Genomic DNA, 15,108 nt, shown 5'->3' on the forward strand with positions numbered 1-15,108 from the left:
AACCCCCTCCAATATCCTGTTAGAGTTCGAAAGTTCATTTTTATTTCTGTTTGGCATTCCATTGTTTATTTCTGTTAGGAATTTTATTTTTGTTTCTATTTGGAATTCCAAATTTTATTTCTGTTGGGAATTCCAGCTCCAAAGCATTTGTGTGGATTTGATTCCCCCTTCAGCTCCCGGGCTCCCCTTTGTCTCTCCCTGCCTGTCAGTGGAGTAACAGATCCCAGCCTACCACGTCAGAATTCCTAAATCATCCAGTATTCCCATTGTGCTGCTGCCTGAAGCTCTCCGGATTAAATCTCTCTGCAGTTCCAGTGCCTTTAGCGAGGCTTGGGCAGATATTTTGGTTTATTTTGGTTTTCAGTAACTGGGAACAGGGCACAGGGCAGGCTGGGTGGGATGTATGGGAACTCCTCTCTAAGGAAGTTCTCTATAATGAGACTCTGCTGGAAGCTCAGGAAGGCACGCTGGTGTTCTGGCAAGAGTTTTGGGATATTTGATGGAAAACCCACTGGAATGGACAGGGATTTGCTGTGTAATTGATGCCTGCCTGGTGCAACCAGAGCACTTCCCTCACGTGCTCTCCCTGTCTCCTCCTCATTTAAAAACACTTCTTGTATTTGCATTTTTGGTCACCTCATTTTGATCAGTTTGAAAAGTGCCCCTCCCTCAGGGATTTATTGTGCTCTTACGCTCCTTGTCTTTAAATTCTTTACCTGGATGTTGCTTTTTATCCTTGGCAAAGTAGAACTTGCTTTCATGGTGTTTATATCCAGAGATAAAATCCCTGTTTTTTTCTGTTTTAAATACATAGACTCTAAAAATTATTGGAATTAACTTGGCAGGGAGTTACCAGCTCCCCCATCCTTTGATTTGGCAGAGGTTTGACCCTTTGGCTCTGCATCCCAGGACCATGGAGCCTTTCCATGGCTCGCAGGAATTCCTGCGTGCTTTGTTCCTGCAGAATAGACTCCCTCGCCTTTGTTTTTGTTCCCTTTTAGCCTTTATCTCCACTCTTAGCGCTCTCCCATCCCTCCCAGAGCCGGGGAGCAGCATCGGGATGTTGGACAGGTCCTTAAAATTTCCTGGGGATGTCCCACGCTCCCCGCAGGGCAGGACAGAGTCCGGCTGTCGAAATAACCCCGAGCCAATGAGCGCGGCTTGGGTGGAGCCACCGCGGTGCGGGCAAAACTAATTCTCAATGAAAGCCTGGCCTGAGAGCGCCGGGCGGAGCGGGGCGCGCAGCATGCGCCGTGCCCGGAGCTGATCCTGAAATCCCAGCGCTGTGCCGCTCGGGCAGGGCGGGATGCTGGAGCGGTGAGCGATTCCCGGAGCTGATCCTGAAATCCCAGCGCTGTGCCGCTCGGGCAGGGCGGGATGCTGGAGCGGTGAGCGATTCCCGGAGCTGAATCCTGAAATCCCAGCGCTGTGCCGCTCGGGCAGGGCGGGATGCTGGAGCGGTGAGCGATTCCCGGAGCTGATCCTGAAATCCCAGCGCTGTGCCGCTCGGGCAGGGCGGGATGCTGGAGCGGTGAGCGATTCCCGGAGCTGAATCCTGAAATCCCAGCGCTGTGCCGCTCGGGCAGGGCGGGATGCTGGAGCGGTGAGCGATTCCCGGAGCTGAATCCTGAAATCCCAGCGCTGTGCCGCTCGGGCAGGGCGGGATGCTGGAGCGGTGAGCGATTCCCGGAGCTGATCCCTGAAAACCCAGAACCCGCCGCTATTCCCGCTCGGGGAGGGCGGGATGCTGGAGCAGAGGCTGATGAATTTTTCATGAGCGGCCACAACAACACCGGGAGCATCTTCCCAGGAAAAACCGGGGCTTTGTGGCAGCGCTGCCGGATCCTCCTGGCCTGGATGCTGCCCGGTGAATGAGCGGGGGCAGCTCCGCGTTGCCAGCGCCGGCGCTCGGGGGATGCGCGCCCGTGGCCATCCCTGAGCGCTCGCAGCTCGCCCAGGGCCGCAGCGATGACGGCCAGGGAGCCTTCCCGGGAACTCGCCACTCCCGAGGCCGAGGTTTACATCAGGACTTTCAAGGAGCAGATGCACCTGGAGCTGGAGCTGCCCAAGCTGCCCGGGAACAGACCCACGTCGCCAAAGATTTCTCCTCGCAGCTCGCCCAGGAACTCTCCCTGCTTTTTCAGAAAGTTGCTGGTGAATAAAAGCATCCGCCAGCGCCGTCGCTTCACGGTGGCACACACATGGTAAGCTCTGCCGGGTTTAAACTGGGTTTAAACTGGGTTTAAAACCAGTGGAGCTGTGGTTTGAAGTGGGGAGAACGAGCGCGGGTCGTTGGTGGGTTCTCCCGGCGGTGAATGGAGCAGAAAAGCAGCCGGGGGATGTTTAGTGCAGGGCCTCGGCCCTTGTTCAGCCGCCGTTCTCCGGGAGAAATCCAGCCCTTTATTCCCGGGAACAAAGGCAGCGGCCGGCAACTTTCCCAGGCACCGTGTGCTTGTGTGGGAGAGCCCGGGGTTTCCCTGCAGAGCCCAGGAATTCATTTCATGACAGGTGAGTTTATTTCGTAGCCCATTAGTTCATTTCAGAACCGATGGAATAATTTCAGAGCTCGTGAATTCATGACAGAGCCCAGAAATTCATCTCAGGGCCCATGAATTCATTTCAGAAGTCAGGAATTCATCTCAGAGCTCATGAATTCATCTTGGAACACATTTCAGAACCCAGGAATTTGTTTCAGAGGCTATCAATTACTTTCAGGACCTGTGAATTCATTTCAGGACCCATGAATTCATTTCAGGACCCAGGAATTAATTCCAGAGCCTATCAATTCATTTCAGGCCCCATGAACTGATTCCAGGACTCATTTCTGAGCCCATGGATTCATCTCAGGACCAATGAATTCATCTCAGAACACATTTCAGAGCCCAGGAATTCATCTCAGAGCTCAGGAACTCATCTCAGAGCCTTCAGGACACGTTTTTTTCTTCACTCTCTCAGCTCAGGGTGTTTGGAGCAGGGCACTCTCGGAGCTAAATCCTGGAAAAGGCTTGGAGACAGTTTCTGCTGGCTACATATCTCCCTCCTTTCCACCTTTTTTCTGAGGGAATCCTGGCTGAGAGGCTTCTTTTCCCTCCCCACCAATCTCTAACCACAAACAGTCGATTTGGGTGCCATTACAGCTGATTTGGGCTGCCTCTGAGGGTCACTTGGCCTGCTTAAACCATAAACAGCCATCAAAAGATGAAATAAAATCCAGGAAAATCCGTGAGGATCTCACTGGTTCATTTCCTAAATTTTCTCTTGTAGGATCCACCTTTTAAATCCCAAAATATGCCCCAGTTGAGTGTGGGAATTGAACCAGAAAACTTTGAGTAATGTGAATTTTTTAATTCTTCCTCACACAGCCATATATCCATTACTTTCCCATTCCTTTAGAATTCTGGAATCCTGCAGATTTCCTGCTTTGTTTGTTTGTTTGTTTGTTTTGGTTTGTTTTTTATTTAAATCCAAGCAGTAATAACAACCTTGAGCTGGTTATGAGCTGCAGCAGCTCCAGAGTGTTCTTGGGGATTTTAATTGCTTGGAGTCACTGGTGTTTGGGGTTACTCACATTAATTCCCTGGAACATCTGTCATGGAGCTCATCTGATCCCAGCAGCCTATCCAGGGAAATGAGGCAAAGATGCTCCAGCTGGGAATTAGGGAGCAGAATGGAACCAGACTCAGCATCTGTGGTGTTTGGTGAAAAAGGAATTCGGATATTTCATTTGGAGATAGAACTTGGATCAACCTGTAAAGGAGGTGGGATCCCTCTAAATGGAAAAAAGGGAAGGTTTTCAACTCAATTTTTAGGTGATTCGGAACAGTTTTAAGCTTAGAGATGAAAGAAATAAATGTAGAAATTAAGAAAATCAGTGTTAAAAGGTTCCAAGAATGTTTGAGTGTGAGCACACCCTCAACACAAACCACACACCAAACCCAGCTTAAATTTAATTTCGATCTTTAAATTCATTTTCAATATTTCCCTGTGCTCCAGCATTTCCTTGGAGTGTCTGGAGGGGTTTCCGTGTGGGCTGAGCCCCTGGACGTGCTGGGGAATTTTGGGATTGGGGTGCAGGGCATGGAGCAGCCTCATCTGTGCCCAGCCAAATGCCACTTACGTAAGGTGCCCTTTGTGGGAGCTGGGAAGGAAGGGAAGGAATTACCTCAGGAATAAATGGGCAGTGCCAAGCCAGGAATTCATCCACGCTGGATTTTATGGGATCTGTAACTTTTCCAGCCTCCTAACCAGGGAACTTCTTCACTCTGGGAGTGGTAAATCAGCATTTTCACCATGTTGATGCCATTGTTGGAGGAATCTTCTGCTCCTTTTTCTTGTTTCCAGTTTTCTGCCTTCCCTCATTCCTCTTTCCCTTTGAAATAATGGCTTTTTCCAGGATTTTCTGACAGTACCTGGCAATTCCCTCCTCCTGCTGGTGCTGATGGAGGCTGTGTCACCACAGGCTGCTCATGTATACAGATCTTGACCAGAAAAAAAATGGAAAGCAAATACCGAGGGGTTTTTTTAGCATAAGGCCATGATTCAAGTGTTTCCATGATCCAAGTGATTCTTTTCCTCAGGGAGAGGCCGTTCCCACTGGCCACAATCCACATGTCAGCACAGTGACCTCCAGACCTGTGTCAGCCTCATCCCTGCCTTCTCCAAGCCCTGGATCCCATCTCCAAATGCCTCATTCCCATAAAAGAACAGCACAAAACCTCTGTCAAACCCTCTGCTTTGGGATTTTCCTCCACCAGGATCCACCAGGCTCGTTCCTGTCTTGCATCTGGCACTTCTGCCTCTGAGATCCCGGAATTCCAAATGCTCCTTCTTCCTTTGATAATTCCCATCGTATCCCTTGCTGCATTCTGGGGGCATTTTGTGGGGAAAAAAGGCAGGCAGAAACCATGGAAAATTTGGACATGGCAAGTTCCCTTTGGAGTGACTGGAGAGGGACCAGCATCTCCTGGAGGTGGTCCTCAACTCTTTCTCCCGCCAGCCAAATCCCAGCACATTCCCATTCCACATCCCACAGTCTGCTCTCCCTCACCCCATCCATACCTTGAGGATTCCAAAGGAATAATTTTTAAAATATCTTTGATTTTTACACCTCTTCCATCTTATTTTTGCCAAGCAAGAACTTCAAATCCTCCATTTTACCACCATAGCAAGGTCCTTGCCAGCAGTGGCTCGGAAGATGCCAAAATTCGGTGTTCTCCAAGTGTACTCTGCAATTTATAACTTCATTTTGATTCCTTTGTTTTGCTGGATTTAGCCTCAAAATTATAAATAGTTCCTCAAGGCCAGGCTGGACAGGCTTGGAGCGACCTGGGATAGTGGGAGGTGACCCTGCCCATGGGAATGGGATGAGATTTAAAATCCCTTTGAACCCAAGCCATCCTGGAATTCCGTGAATATTTCTCCAACCAAAATAATTTATTCCATTTTTATTTATTCAGTCTCTGCTGAGCTTTTAAAGAAGGGTTGTCTGCAATATGATGTTGATTGTCTTTTCTTAATGAAGATTTTTGTGGATTTTTCCCAAATTAATTCACATTTAGCTTCATTAATTTAATTATTACCTGTTACCTCATGGATGAAGAAAATACAGAACAGAAATTAAATCTTAGGAAATTTTGCTCTGCTTTTTCTCGTGGTTATCCCTAAGTGCAGCTGAAACACAGCCAGCAATTTGCTTTTCAAAATATAATATCAAATATAAATAATTTTATTTGAAATCCATCTTTTTTTTTTTTTTTGAAAACATGCTCTTGTTTTCATGGCACAATAATCTCCCATGGAGAAATTCAGGGAGTTAAATAAGATGGCACAATCCAGTTGAGATTTTTCCAAGCCTGGTGAGTAACAAGGGAGCTCTTGAATTCCTGGAAGCTGCAAAATCCCATGGAGGCGAATGGAAATGATCAAATTATTGTGTTGGCTTTTGTTTCATGATCATGGAATGGTGCTTCAGAAAGATGGCATTTTGGAGAGTATTTACTTGGAATTGCTGAGGAGAACAGGAATTTATAAGATCCATGAATTTCTCCACTGCCTTGGTGATGGTGGAATTTATAAGATCCATGAATTTCTCCAGTGATTTGGTGGTAGTGGAATTGATAAATCCATGAATTTCTCTGGAGGTTTGGTGGTAGTGGAATTGATAAGATCCATGAATTTCTCCAGTGATTTGGTGGTAGTGGAATTGATAAATCCATGAATTTCTCTGGAGGTTTGGTGGTAGTGGAATTGATAAGATCCATGAATTTCTCTGGAGGTTTGGTGCTGGTGGAGGAGCTCAGGTGCTCCTGCTGGCTCCCATTCCTGGATAAATCCATGAATTTCTCTGGAGGTTTGGTGCTGGTGGAGGAGCTCAGGTGCTCCTGCTGGCTCCCATTCCTGGATAAATCCATGAATTTCTCTGGAGGTTTGGTGCTGGTGGAGGAGCTCAGGTGCTCCTGCTGGCTTCCATTCCTGGATAAATCCATGAATTTCTCTGGAGGTTTGGTGCTGGTGGAGGAGCTCAGGTGCTCCTGCTGGCTCCCATTCCTGGATAAATCCATGAATTTCTCTGGAGGTTTGGTGCTGGTGGAGGAGCTCAGGTGCTCCTGCTGGCTCCCATTCCTGGATAAATCCATGAATTTCTCTGGAGGTTTGGTGCTGGTGGAGGAGCTCAGGTGCTCCTGCTGGCTCCCATTCCTGGATAAATCCATGAATTTCTCTGGAGGTTTGGTGCTGGTGGAGGAGCTCAGGTGCTCCTGCTGGCTCCCATTCCTGGATAAATCCATGAATTTCTCTGGAGGTTTGGTGCTGGTGGAGGAGCTCAGGTGCTCCTGCTGGCTCCCATTCCTGGATAAATCCATGAATTTCTCTGGAGGTTTGGTGCTGGTGGAGGAGCTCAGGTGCTCCTGCTGGCTCCCATTCCTGGATAAATCCATGAATTTCTCTGGAGGTTTGGTGCTGGTGGAGGAGCTCAGGTGCTCCTGCTGGCTCCCATTCCTGGATAAATCCATGAATTTCTCTGGAGGTGTGGTGGTGGTGGAGGAGCTCAGGTGCTCCTGCTGGCTCCCTGTGCCACCCCCTGCGTGTCCTGCTCTGCTGAGGTGGCCTTGCCCAGCGCTGGCATTCCAGCATCCCAAACCCAAGCTCTCCTGGCCACCTTCTCCCAGGATGTGGCCTGGAGGAGCTGATTCCTGCTTTTGAGACAGATCCGGTGTCTGTCACTCGTGCTGGGTGATCTCAGAGGTCTTTTCCACCCTCGGGGATTCCGGTGTTTTTCGGGATGTGCTGTTGGAGCCGTTCCCACTGCGCTCCATATTTAGCAGGATGCGTTCCCATATCCCAGTGTTGGAAACACCCTTGGCTGTGCTTTGATGAGCTGCTCTGCTTGTGTTTCTCACCCTCTGTTGATGTGATTTCTAGCTTCTTTTCCCAGTGTGGAAAAAAGCAGGATGATTCTCCTGCTTCCAGCAGTCCCTCTTCCAGGCTGGGGCTGGGATTGGACACGCTGTGTTGCTCAATTCTCCACTGAAAGTTCCAGGAGAAACAAACTGAAGGGAGTGGGGAAAAGGATGGGGGGGAAACCAGAAGGTTCCTCACTTTTTGTCAGCTGAGTGTGTTCTCCCATCTGTCTCCATCTCCAAGGAGAATTCCTCAGCACTTGGAGGAGGGATTGCGAAGGACACGGAGGTGAGGAGAAGACACAAACAGGCCCACACAACAAGCACAGAACCAGCTGTGCCATCCCTGCATCTGCTCTCTCCAGGGAAATTGGCTGCCAGCCCTGGCTGAATCCATGGAAAACAGAAAGGAGCAACTTCCTTCATCCCCCGGCCACATATGGGGGAAAAGATGGTGTTAAATAGTGCCCAGCTGTTCAAAATTCCAGCAAAATACAACAGATCCTTGGGTTAATAACTGGAGTTGGATGGATTCAGCCATTCCCTGGGAAGGGGAGAGAGGAACGGAGTGGATTCCTTCTCAGAGAAATTATTCTTGGAGTTTTAATACCTTTAAATAGGTTTGAATGCCTTTAAATAAGTTTTAATCCCTTTAAACTAGTTTTTTAGTGTTTGCAGTGTCCAAATCTCTGAGGAATAAACATTCCCAGAGGATCTGTGGTGGCTGAGGCCTGCCTGGAGAAACCCTGGGCTCCAACCCTCACACGTGGGCTTAGTTGAAGTGAAATTTTCTGTGGCAAAAGGGTTTCTCCAGGAGGTTTTCTTGCTGGGTTTGGCTTTGTTTGAAGTGTTGATGTGTGGAACTTCCCTCGTGGCAGCATCCCCACGTTCGGGCTGTGTTTTTGGGATGCTCACTTCCCACAGTTGGGCTGTGTTTTTGGGATGCTCACTTCCCACAGTTGGGCTGTGTTTTTGGGATGCTCACTTCCCACAGTTGGGCTGTGTTTTTGGGATGCTCACTTCCCACAGCTGGGCTGTGTTTTTGGGATGCTCACTTCCCACAGTTGGGCTGTGTTTTTGGGATGTACACTTGGCTCCTCCCAGGCTCCGCTTGGTTGCCAGGACAGACTGTGGCAGACACATTCCTGGTTTATCATCATTTAGACATAGTGGGTTGGCTTCACTGCAGATCTCAACATTCCTTGATCCCTTTTTTGGATTTTGTTTTTTGGTTGTTGTTTTTTTAGCTTTTTGGTTCTGAATAATCCCAGTGTTTTACTTGCATTGTCCAGCATCACCTCAGGGGTTCCACAGGGATCAGGGGATTGTGGAATCATAAAACCAGGATGGTTTGGGATGAGAGGGACTTTAAAAATCATCCCACCCACCCCCTGCTGTGGGCAGGGACACCTTCCACCATCCCAGGTTGCTCCAGACCATCTCCACCACTGCCCTGGGCAGCCTTTTCCCATGGATCACAGCCCTTTCCATGAAAAAACTACCGGGATATCCAACCTAAACATCAACTCTCCTCCTGTCCCTGTTCCCTGGGAGCAGAGCCCGGCTGTCCCCTCCTGGCAGGGAGCTGTGCAGAGCCAGAAGATCCCACTGAGCCTCCTTTTCTCACATTGATTTTTTCCTAGGATTTTCTGTATATTCTTAAAATGTTTTGTGCTGCAGCTCCATTTCCAAAAGCTTTAATGAACCCTGCAGGTAAAAACTGCAGAATGATGGATGACTTCATTAGGTGGAAGTTGCCTTCCCTACCAATAACAGAAAATTAGCTTTTCTGTGTTATTGGATCTGTTATTCCTGAGCTAACTGGAGAGGCTGAGCCCGGTGTATTTTGGAGCCCATTCCACAAAAATGAGGTTTAAGGGAACTCAGCAACAATCAAAGGCATCCAGGCCTTGTAGCTTCAAAGGTATTTTCAGATTTCTGTCCCTTAAAGCATCATAGAAGTCAAATTATGTGTTATTAATTAGAATTGTTAATGCAGGAAACCTTGGGAACATGGACAACGCTCCCTGGGATTCCAAGCTGGAATTCTGGGCTGTCTGTGCAGGGCCAGGATGATCCCTGTGGTTCCTGTGGTATCCTATGATTTTATCCTGCTTGGATAAACAGTCCTCTTGCTTATCCAGGGATTCTTTTATTCTGTGTTTTTTTTCTGAGGAAGGTGGATAAAGAATGGAAAAGTATCAATTATGAAAAGTGGAATTTCGGGATGGGGGTGACAAGGAGCACGGGACAAGGCAAAGAGAGAAAGGGAGAGGGCAAGTAAATCCAGGTTTGGTGCATCCTAAAATTTTGGGAAGATAAGGAAAATTCACAGCATGAGAAAGTGGTGTTCCTCATCCTTCCTAATCTCCCAAACCTGGGAATTTATCCTGGAATTGCTGGTGGATATTGAGTGCTGGGCAGCATTTTAAATTTGAGTTTTTCCTTAGTGGCTGACTGAGGGAGGAAAGTTTTGAAAGCAACTGGTAATTATAGAACTGGGATCACTATAAATTAATGATGCAAGAGCTGAGTATCCGGCTGTTTTCCAAAGCTTTCTCTTGTCCTTAGGGAATGTGTCCTTTTAAATCTGGATTGTCAGACTGGCCCCTCTAAACAGGCTGTTCTGTGGAGCTGCAGAGGTCAGGGCTGGGACAGGAGCACAAATGGCCCTGGTGTCATCTCCCCCATGGGCTGAGCTGCTTCCAGCTGCTGCTGGGCTCAGTGTTCCCCTTTTCCAGGAGTTTTCTGTTGGATTGAACCCCCAGATGCCTTTGTAAAGAAACTCATGGAGAGGTCACAGCGCGTTCATAAATTATGACTTTGGGTTTGGTGCCGTTTGATATCGATTTCATCTGGAGCCTCCTTCAGCTCCACAGGAGGGGGATAAAAGCAGCAAATGGATTTCTGAGGCAGAGCCAGGGACAGCATTTATGGATTTGGTTTTCCTCTCAAAGACAGCTGGGAACAAAGGAGGAATTATGTCCTCACCACAAAAAAACCCACAAAGCCCTCAGACAACTCCATTGTTGTGTAAGCGATATTTGGCAGACAAACATCCATAGATTTTGAGAGGAATCCATGAGGAACAACCCTGCTGGCTCAGGAGATTTCTGTTGGTGCTGAGATCCAGGTGATCCCAGTGGGATATGGCAAAGAAGGAACACGAGGGACAAGCTGGAACGAAATGGAGTAGATGCCCATGGAATGAGAGCTGGGGTGATGAGCAGCCCCCACTCTGTACAAACCCGATCTGGAAGGGTTTCCCTGGAGTCCAAGGTCTTGGCAAGCTCCAGTCTGGGATCCAGACTCAGCTGCTGCCTTTTTTTCCAGCTTTTTCTTCCCTATAAACATAAGGTTCTCTTCTCCCACCCTGCCTCCAACAACAACACCTTCCCCAATCACCCAGACTTCAGCCTTTGGTTTTTAGCAAAGGTTGATGGAAATCCGCTCTGCTGCACTTCCAAGCTGCCTCCAGAAGGAAGCAGAAAAATCCTGAAATGCTGAAATGTCAGCCTTTGCTATTTTTACAGCCTTTCCCAGGAAGCAGCTCTGGCTTTGCTGTCTGCATCCCAATCGGGATCCGCCGGAGCCGATTATCCCTGTTTGGCTTGGCCTTGTCAGTTGTTGTTTTACAGGGAAAAAAGCTGTTGTAGCAACTTGGAAACGCCTCAGTTGGTCAGCCTGGGGTGAGAGAAATGGGAATAATCCTCAGCCATGCTTGGAATGCCTCGGGAGCTTTGGGGAGTAGCCTTGAACCTTTGGATTGGGATTTGGTGGGTTTGGATTCCGTGAGTCGCAGGATCCTGGAATGGTTTGTGTTGGGAGGGACCTTAAAGCTCATTCCGTGGGCAGGGACACCCCCCAGTATCCCAGGATGCTCATCAGCCTATCCTTGAACAATTCCATGGGGAGCCCCCACCACTGGGATTCCTTGGCAACGAGAACCAGGTCTCCAAGGAAGGTTAAGGAGAAAACATCAGGGCTCTGTGGGGTGGAAATCCCTCCTGAGAGGTTGTTTTGTGGGGTTTGTTTCTATTGTTGGGAACTCAGTTTTCCCCACTAACAGCCTTTGACAGGGAACTCGGAATTGCCTCCAGCTGGGCTTGAGGTAGGCTCAGATCAGCTAAAATTCACTAAAAGGACTTCAATCGACGTTAATCACAAAGCAAAACTTGAAAAATAGTGTGAATTAAGCTCGTGGATCTATTGTGTAATAACAGATGGAAAAATAAGGAATTCTCCTCGTGGGCTGGGCTGACAATTGGATTTGTCAGAGAATTCCTGTTGATCCCGATCTGGATCACCCATCCCTATCACTTCTGTCACTGGACATCATTCACACTCAAATACCATTCACACTCACATTTCAGACCAGTCTTTTTATTAATTTTGTTGTTAATTAACTTATTTTCACTTATTATTTAAATCTCAAAAATGCAATTAAATGGAAAACCAGGATTTGTTTCAGTGCTGGGAGGTGGGAGAGGAACATCAGTGGTGGGACTTGATCTTAGAGGTCTTTTCCAACATTTCTGGTTCTGGGATTTTAAGGAGCAGGAAATAATCAAGCACCATAATTAGAGTTGCTTTATTAACAATGCAAATAATGGGGATGGAAGCAAGCTCAGAAATATTTGGGGCTGATGTTTTAAATACTCATTTAGAGTTTTGTGTGTGGTAACATGAGGGAAATATCCACAAATCTCAAAGAGATGGAATTTATGAGTTAAAACTGACAAAACCAGTGACTGGACTGGTGTGTACTGGGGGTAACTGGAGAGGTCAAGGTGGAGATTCTAATCGCGGGCATTTCGTTTTCTGTTGGTTGGGTTTTGTATTTATTTAGTACTTCCCACTGCATTTTATTGTTAAAAATCGAAGTTTCCAGTTGCTCAGGATAAATTGCTCTCCTAAACCAGGTCTTGGCTTATTTCTGATTTCTCTTAACGAAGGCAAAGAGAAAGAAACTGGAATTATTTCAGTGCTTCAAAGCAAACACTCCCTGTGCAACCAGCACCCCGGGCTGGTTCATCCACGTGTCCCCCGGTGGGAAGGATTCCTTGGGGAAGCAGCAATTTGGGGACGAGTGGCAGCAGCCGTTGTCACGTCCCAGTTGTCCCTTGGGGAAGGGAACGGCCCGGGGAGCAGTGACACAAACTGGGAATGGCATTGCCCGAGGCACATCAGCCCCTGTCGGCTGGATTTGATTTTGCAAAGATAAGCTGAGCTCCAGTTTTGTTTCACTTCCATTCACGGCTCAAGGAAAGGGAAGAGAAGAAACTGCAACAGATTATTAAATGTGCCTTTTAGCCCGGGATCACTCCAGGCAGAAGGCAGGATGCCTTAAGGAATATCTGGGGAAAAAAATGCGGTGTTTAGAGAGAAAAATAGAATATTTAATGTGGTTTTGTTCGGTTTAAAACGACTGGGGGCTTGGGGAGAACATTTGGCTAAATAGCTGATGAATAATTCAGGGTCACTAATTTAGGAACTCTGTCATATAGACTGAAATCCAGCGGGTTTGGCTGTAAACAAAGAGAACAAACACCCAGCATTTAACTAAACAGCAAATTCAGGGGTTGAAGCCTGTGGACCTTTGAAGGGCACCAGCTCTTGGCTGAGAGAGGGACAGTTTAATTAGCATGGATTTTTGTAGTAGTCAATATTAAAACCTCTCCCCATAAACTGTAATTCTAATTCCACAAGATTATATTCCTAAAGCACCAGGATTTACGGAGAGGAAAGTCTGGATCCAAGCTCCCAGGGGGGATTTCGGGAGCTCCATCTTCATCCCGTAATTCCATGGAATGGTTTTGTTGATCCAAATATCTGAGGCATTTTTCGTGCTGTCCCTGTGCCAGGCCTGATCTGGAGCTGAAAAACAAAGGGGAGGGTGTTCCCTGGTGAGCTCGCAGCCTTAATTAACACGATTAACAAATACAATTACCACAGAGAAAGGTTAAAAAGAGATAGGAGAGATAAAAGCAGATCTCCAAGAGGGACAAGAATGAACGCAGGGATATTAATGTTCAATCCTGGGAGCAGCAGCCACGGATCCAGATGCTTTTCCCAGCTCCGGGTGCCCCGTTTTCATCCTGGATCTCTTGATCTGCGTTGGCAGGGGTTGAAATGCTGCATTTCAAAGGCAAGGGAAGAATTCCTGAGACGTGGAGAACAGAGGAGTGTAAGCCGTGTCACATTTCCAGGCAGACACTTCTGAGGCACTGGGGACTTACAGGAATGCAGAAATATCCAGAAAATGTTCCTTGTACTTGGAAATAACCCTTTAGTTCCTATTCCAGTGTGATCCCAGGGTAGGGAATTTCCTGATGTTCCTGTTGGACAAATAACCCTTTATTTCCCATTCCAGTCTGATCCCACTGTAGAGAGTTATCTGATATTCCCATTTGGGAATCCTGTAGCTTGTAAGAATTAAGTGGATGCTCCTGCTCCAAGGGAGAACTGCTCCAAAAATCCCAGTAATTTTCCCTGAGACACAAAAAACCCAGCGACTACTTAGAATTTCAGAGCTGTCCCTTCAGTGGCCTTTTTTGGGACAGACATCTCCTTCAAATCCCTTTTTCCTTGATTTTTGCTGCTCCAGCAGTGGCTTTGGGGTGTGATTGTATTGATTTGTTTATTTAGATGGGGTTGGGTTTTTTTCTGAGGATCTGCTCTTCCTAGGGCTTTCCTGTGGATCTGGAGCTGGGCTGGGAGGATTTTGTGGTGCAGAATCGATCTGTGCAGCTCCAGGCTCTGAATTCAATTGATGTGAGAACTGTGACTGGTTTTGTCACCGATAATTCCTGCCTTGGGCAGGACATTAAAGAGGACAGATGAATTCAAAACAAAGCCACCACCAACCACACATTTTTATTTGACTTCCTGAATGTTCAATTAGTTGTTGACAGAGATTTCTTGGGTAGATTGGGCTGGGGCTGTACTTTAAATTAAGCTTTTGTGGGTTTGTTTTGCGTGCAGGGAAGATCCAGCCCGATTTTGAAAAGGTCACCACCGTTAATCATTTCAGGAAGGCAAGAAAATATTCGAGTAATGACTCAACTGAAAGGAATAACCAAGATTAAAAGCTTCTTAGTGCTTAATAAGTGTGATCTTGATTAGTTCATGTTTTTGTGACAAAGGCTGGATTGTTGAGCTGAAAAATATCCTTTTTTGGGGGGGTGTTATTTGGTTTTAGAGTTTTTGGCTTGATTCTGCAATTAAAAAATTGGAGATCAATGAGAAGAAGGAATAACAGGTACCTGATGCAGCCATTCCCGGTCTGGAATTGTCCCAAATTTCCAGGAGATCATTTGGGGATGGAAAAATTCTCCCAGGTCTCATAGGAACGAGATCTTGTTTTCATTCTCAGGCTGCTTTATTTGTCAGTGGTTTTAGTCATCCTTTCAGCACCACAGAGTGATTTTTGGAAATGATCCATCAGATTTCCATAGAGCTTGGGATTTATGTTAAATAGTATGTATGGCTATAATACAAAGAGAGAATTGATCGTCTTTTAAGGAATTCAGAGTTATTTGTTCTTGGTTTCCTTCCCCTCACCCCAAAATCTGGGGTCCCTGGCTAAATACTGAAGGATTTATCATCACAATATTCATTTATTGTATTTTTTATTACCTACCTTGTGTTTAAATGTATTTTTAATACACCAAAAGATCAGGACTATTCATATTTAGTAAATACAGTGGTC

The 15,108-nt window shown here is 46.9% G+C and overlaps 1 protein-coding gene across 2 annotated transcripts in view; it reads left to right on the forward strand.

The window, feature by feature from the left end:
* PDE4B (phosphodiesterase 4B) overlaps nucleotides 1-15,108 on the forward strand; it is a 182,534-nt gene that overhangs the window by 38,572 nt on the left and 128,854 nt on the right. Inside the window, exon 1 of one of the 2 annotated variants that reach the window (XM_068199010.1) lies at nucleotides 1,916-2,204. The exons of the other annotated variant lie outside the window; for it this stretch is intronic. Coding sequence (XP_068055111.1) covers nucleotides 1,969-2,204 — 236 coding nt within the window. The 5' untranslated portion in view covers nucleotides 1,916-1,968. Of the gene's footprint in view, nucleotides 1-1,915; nucleotides 2,205-15,108 lie in introns of those variants that run through there. 2 annotated transcript variants of the gene reach the window in all.

The sequence above is a fragment of the Anomalospiza imberbis genome, chromosome 9 (assembly GCF_031753505.1).
Source record: "Anomalospiza imberbis isolate Cuckoo-Finch-1a 21T00152 chromosome 9, ASM3175350v1, whole genome shotgun sequence".
Classification (NCBI taxonomy): Eukaryota; Metazoa; Chordata; class Aves; order Passeriformes; family Viduidae; genus Anomalospiza; species Anomalospiza imberbis.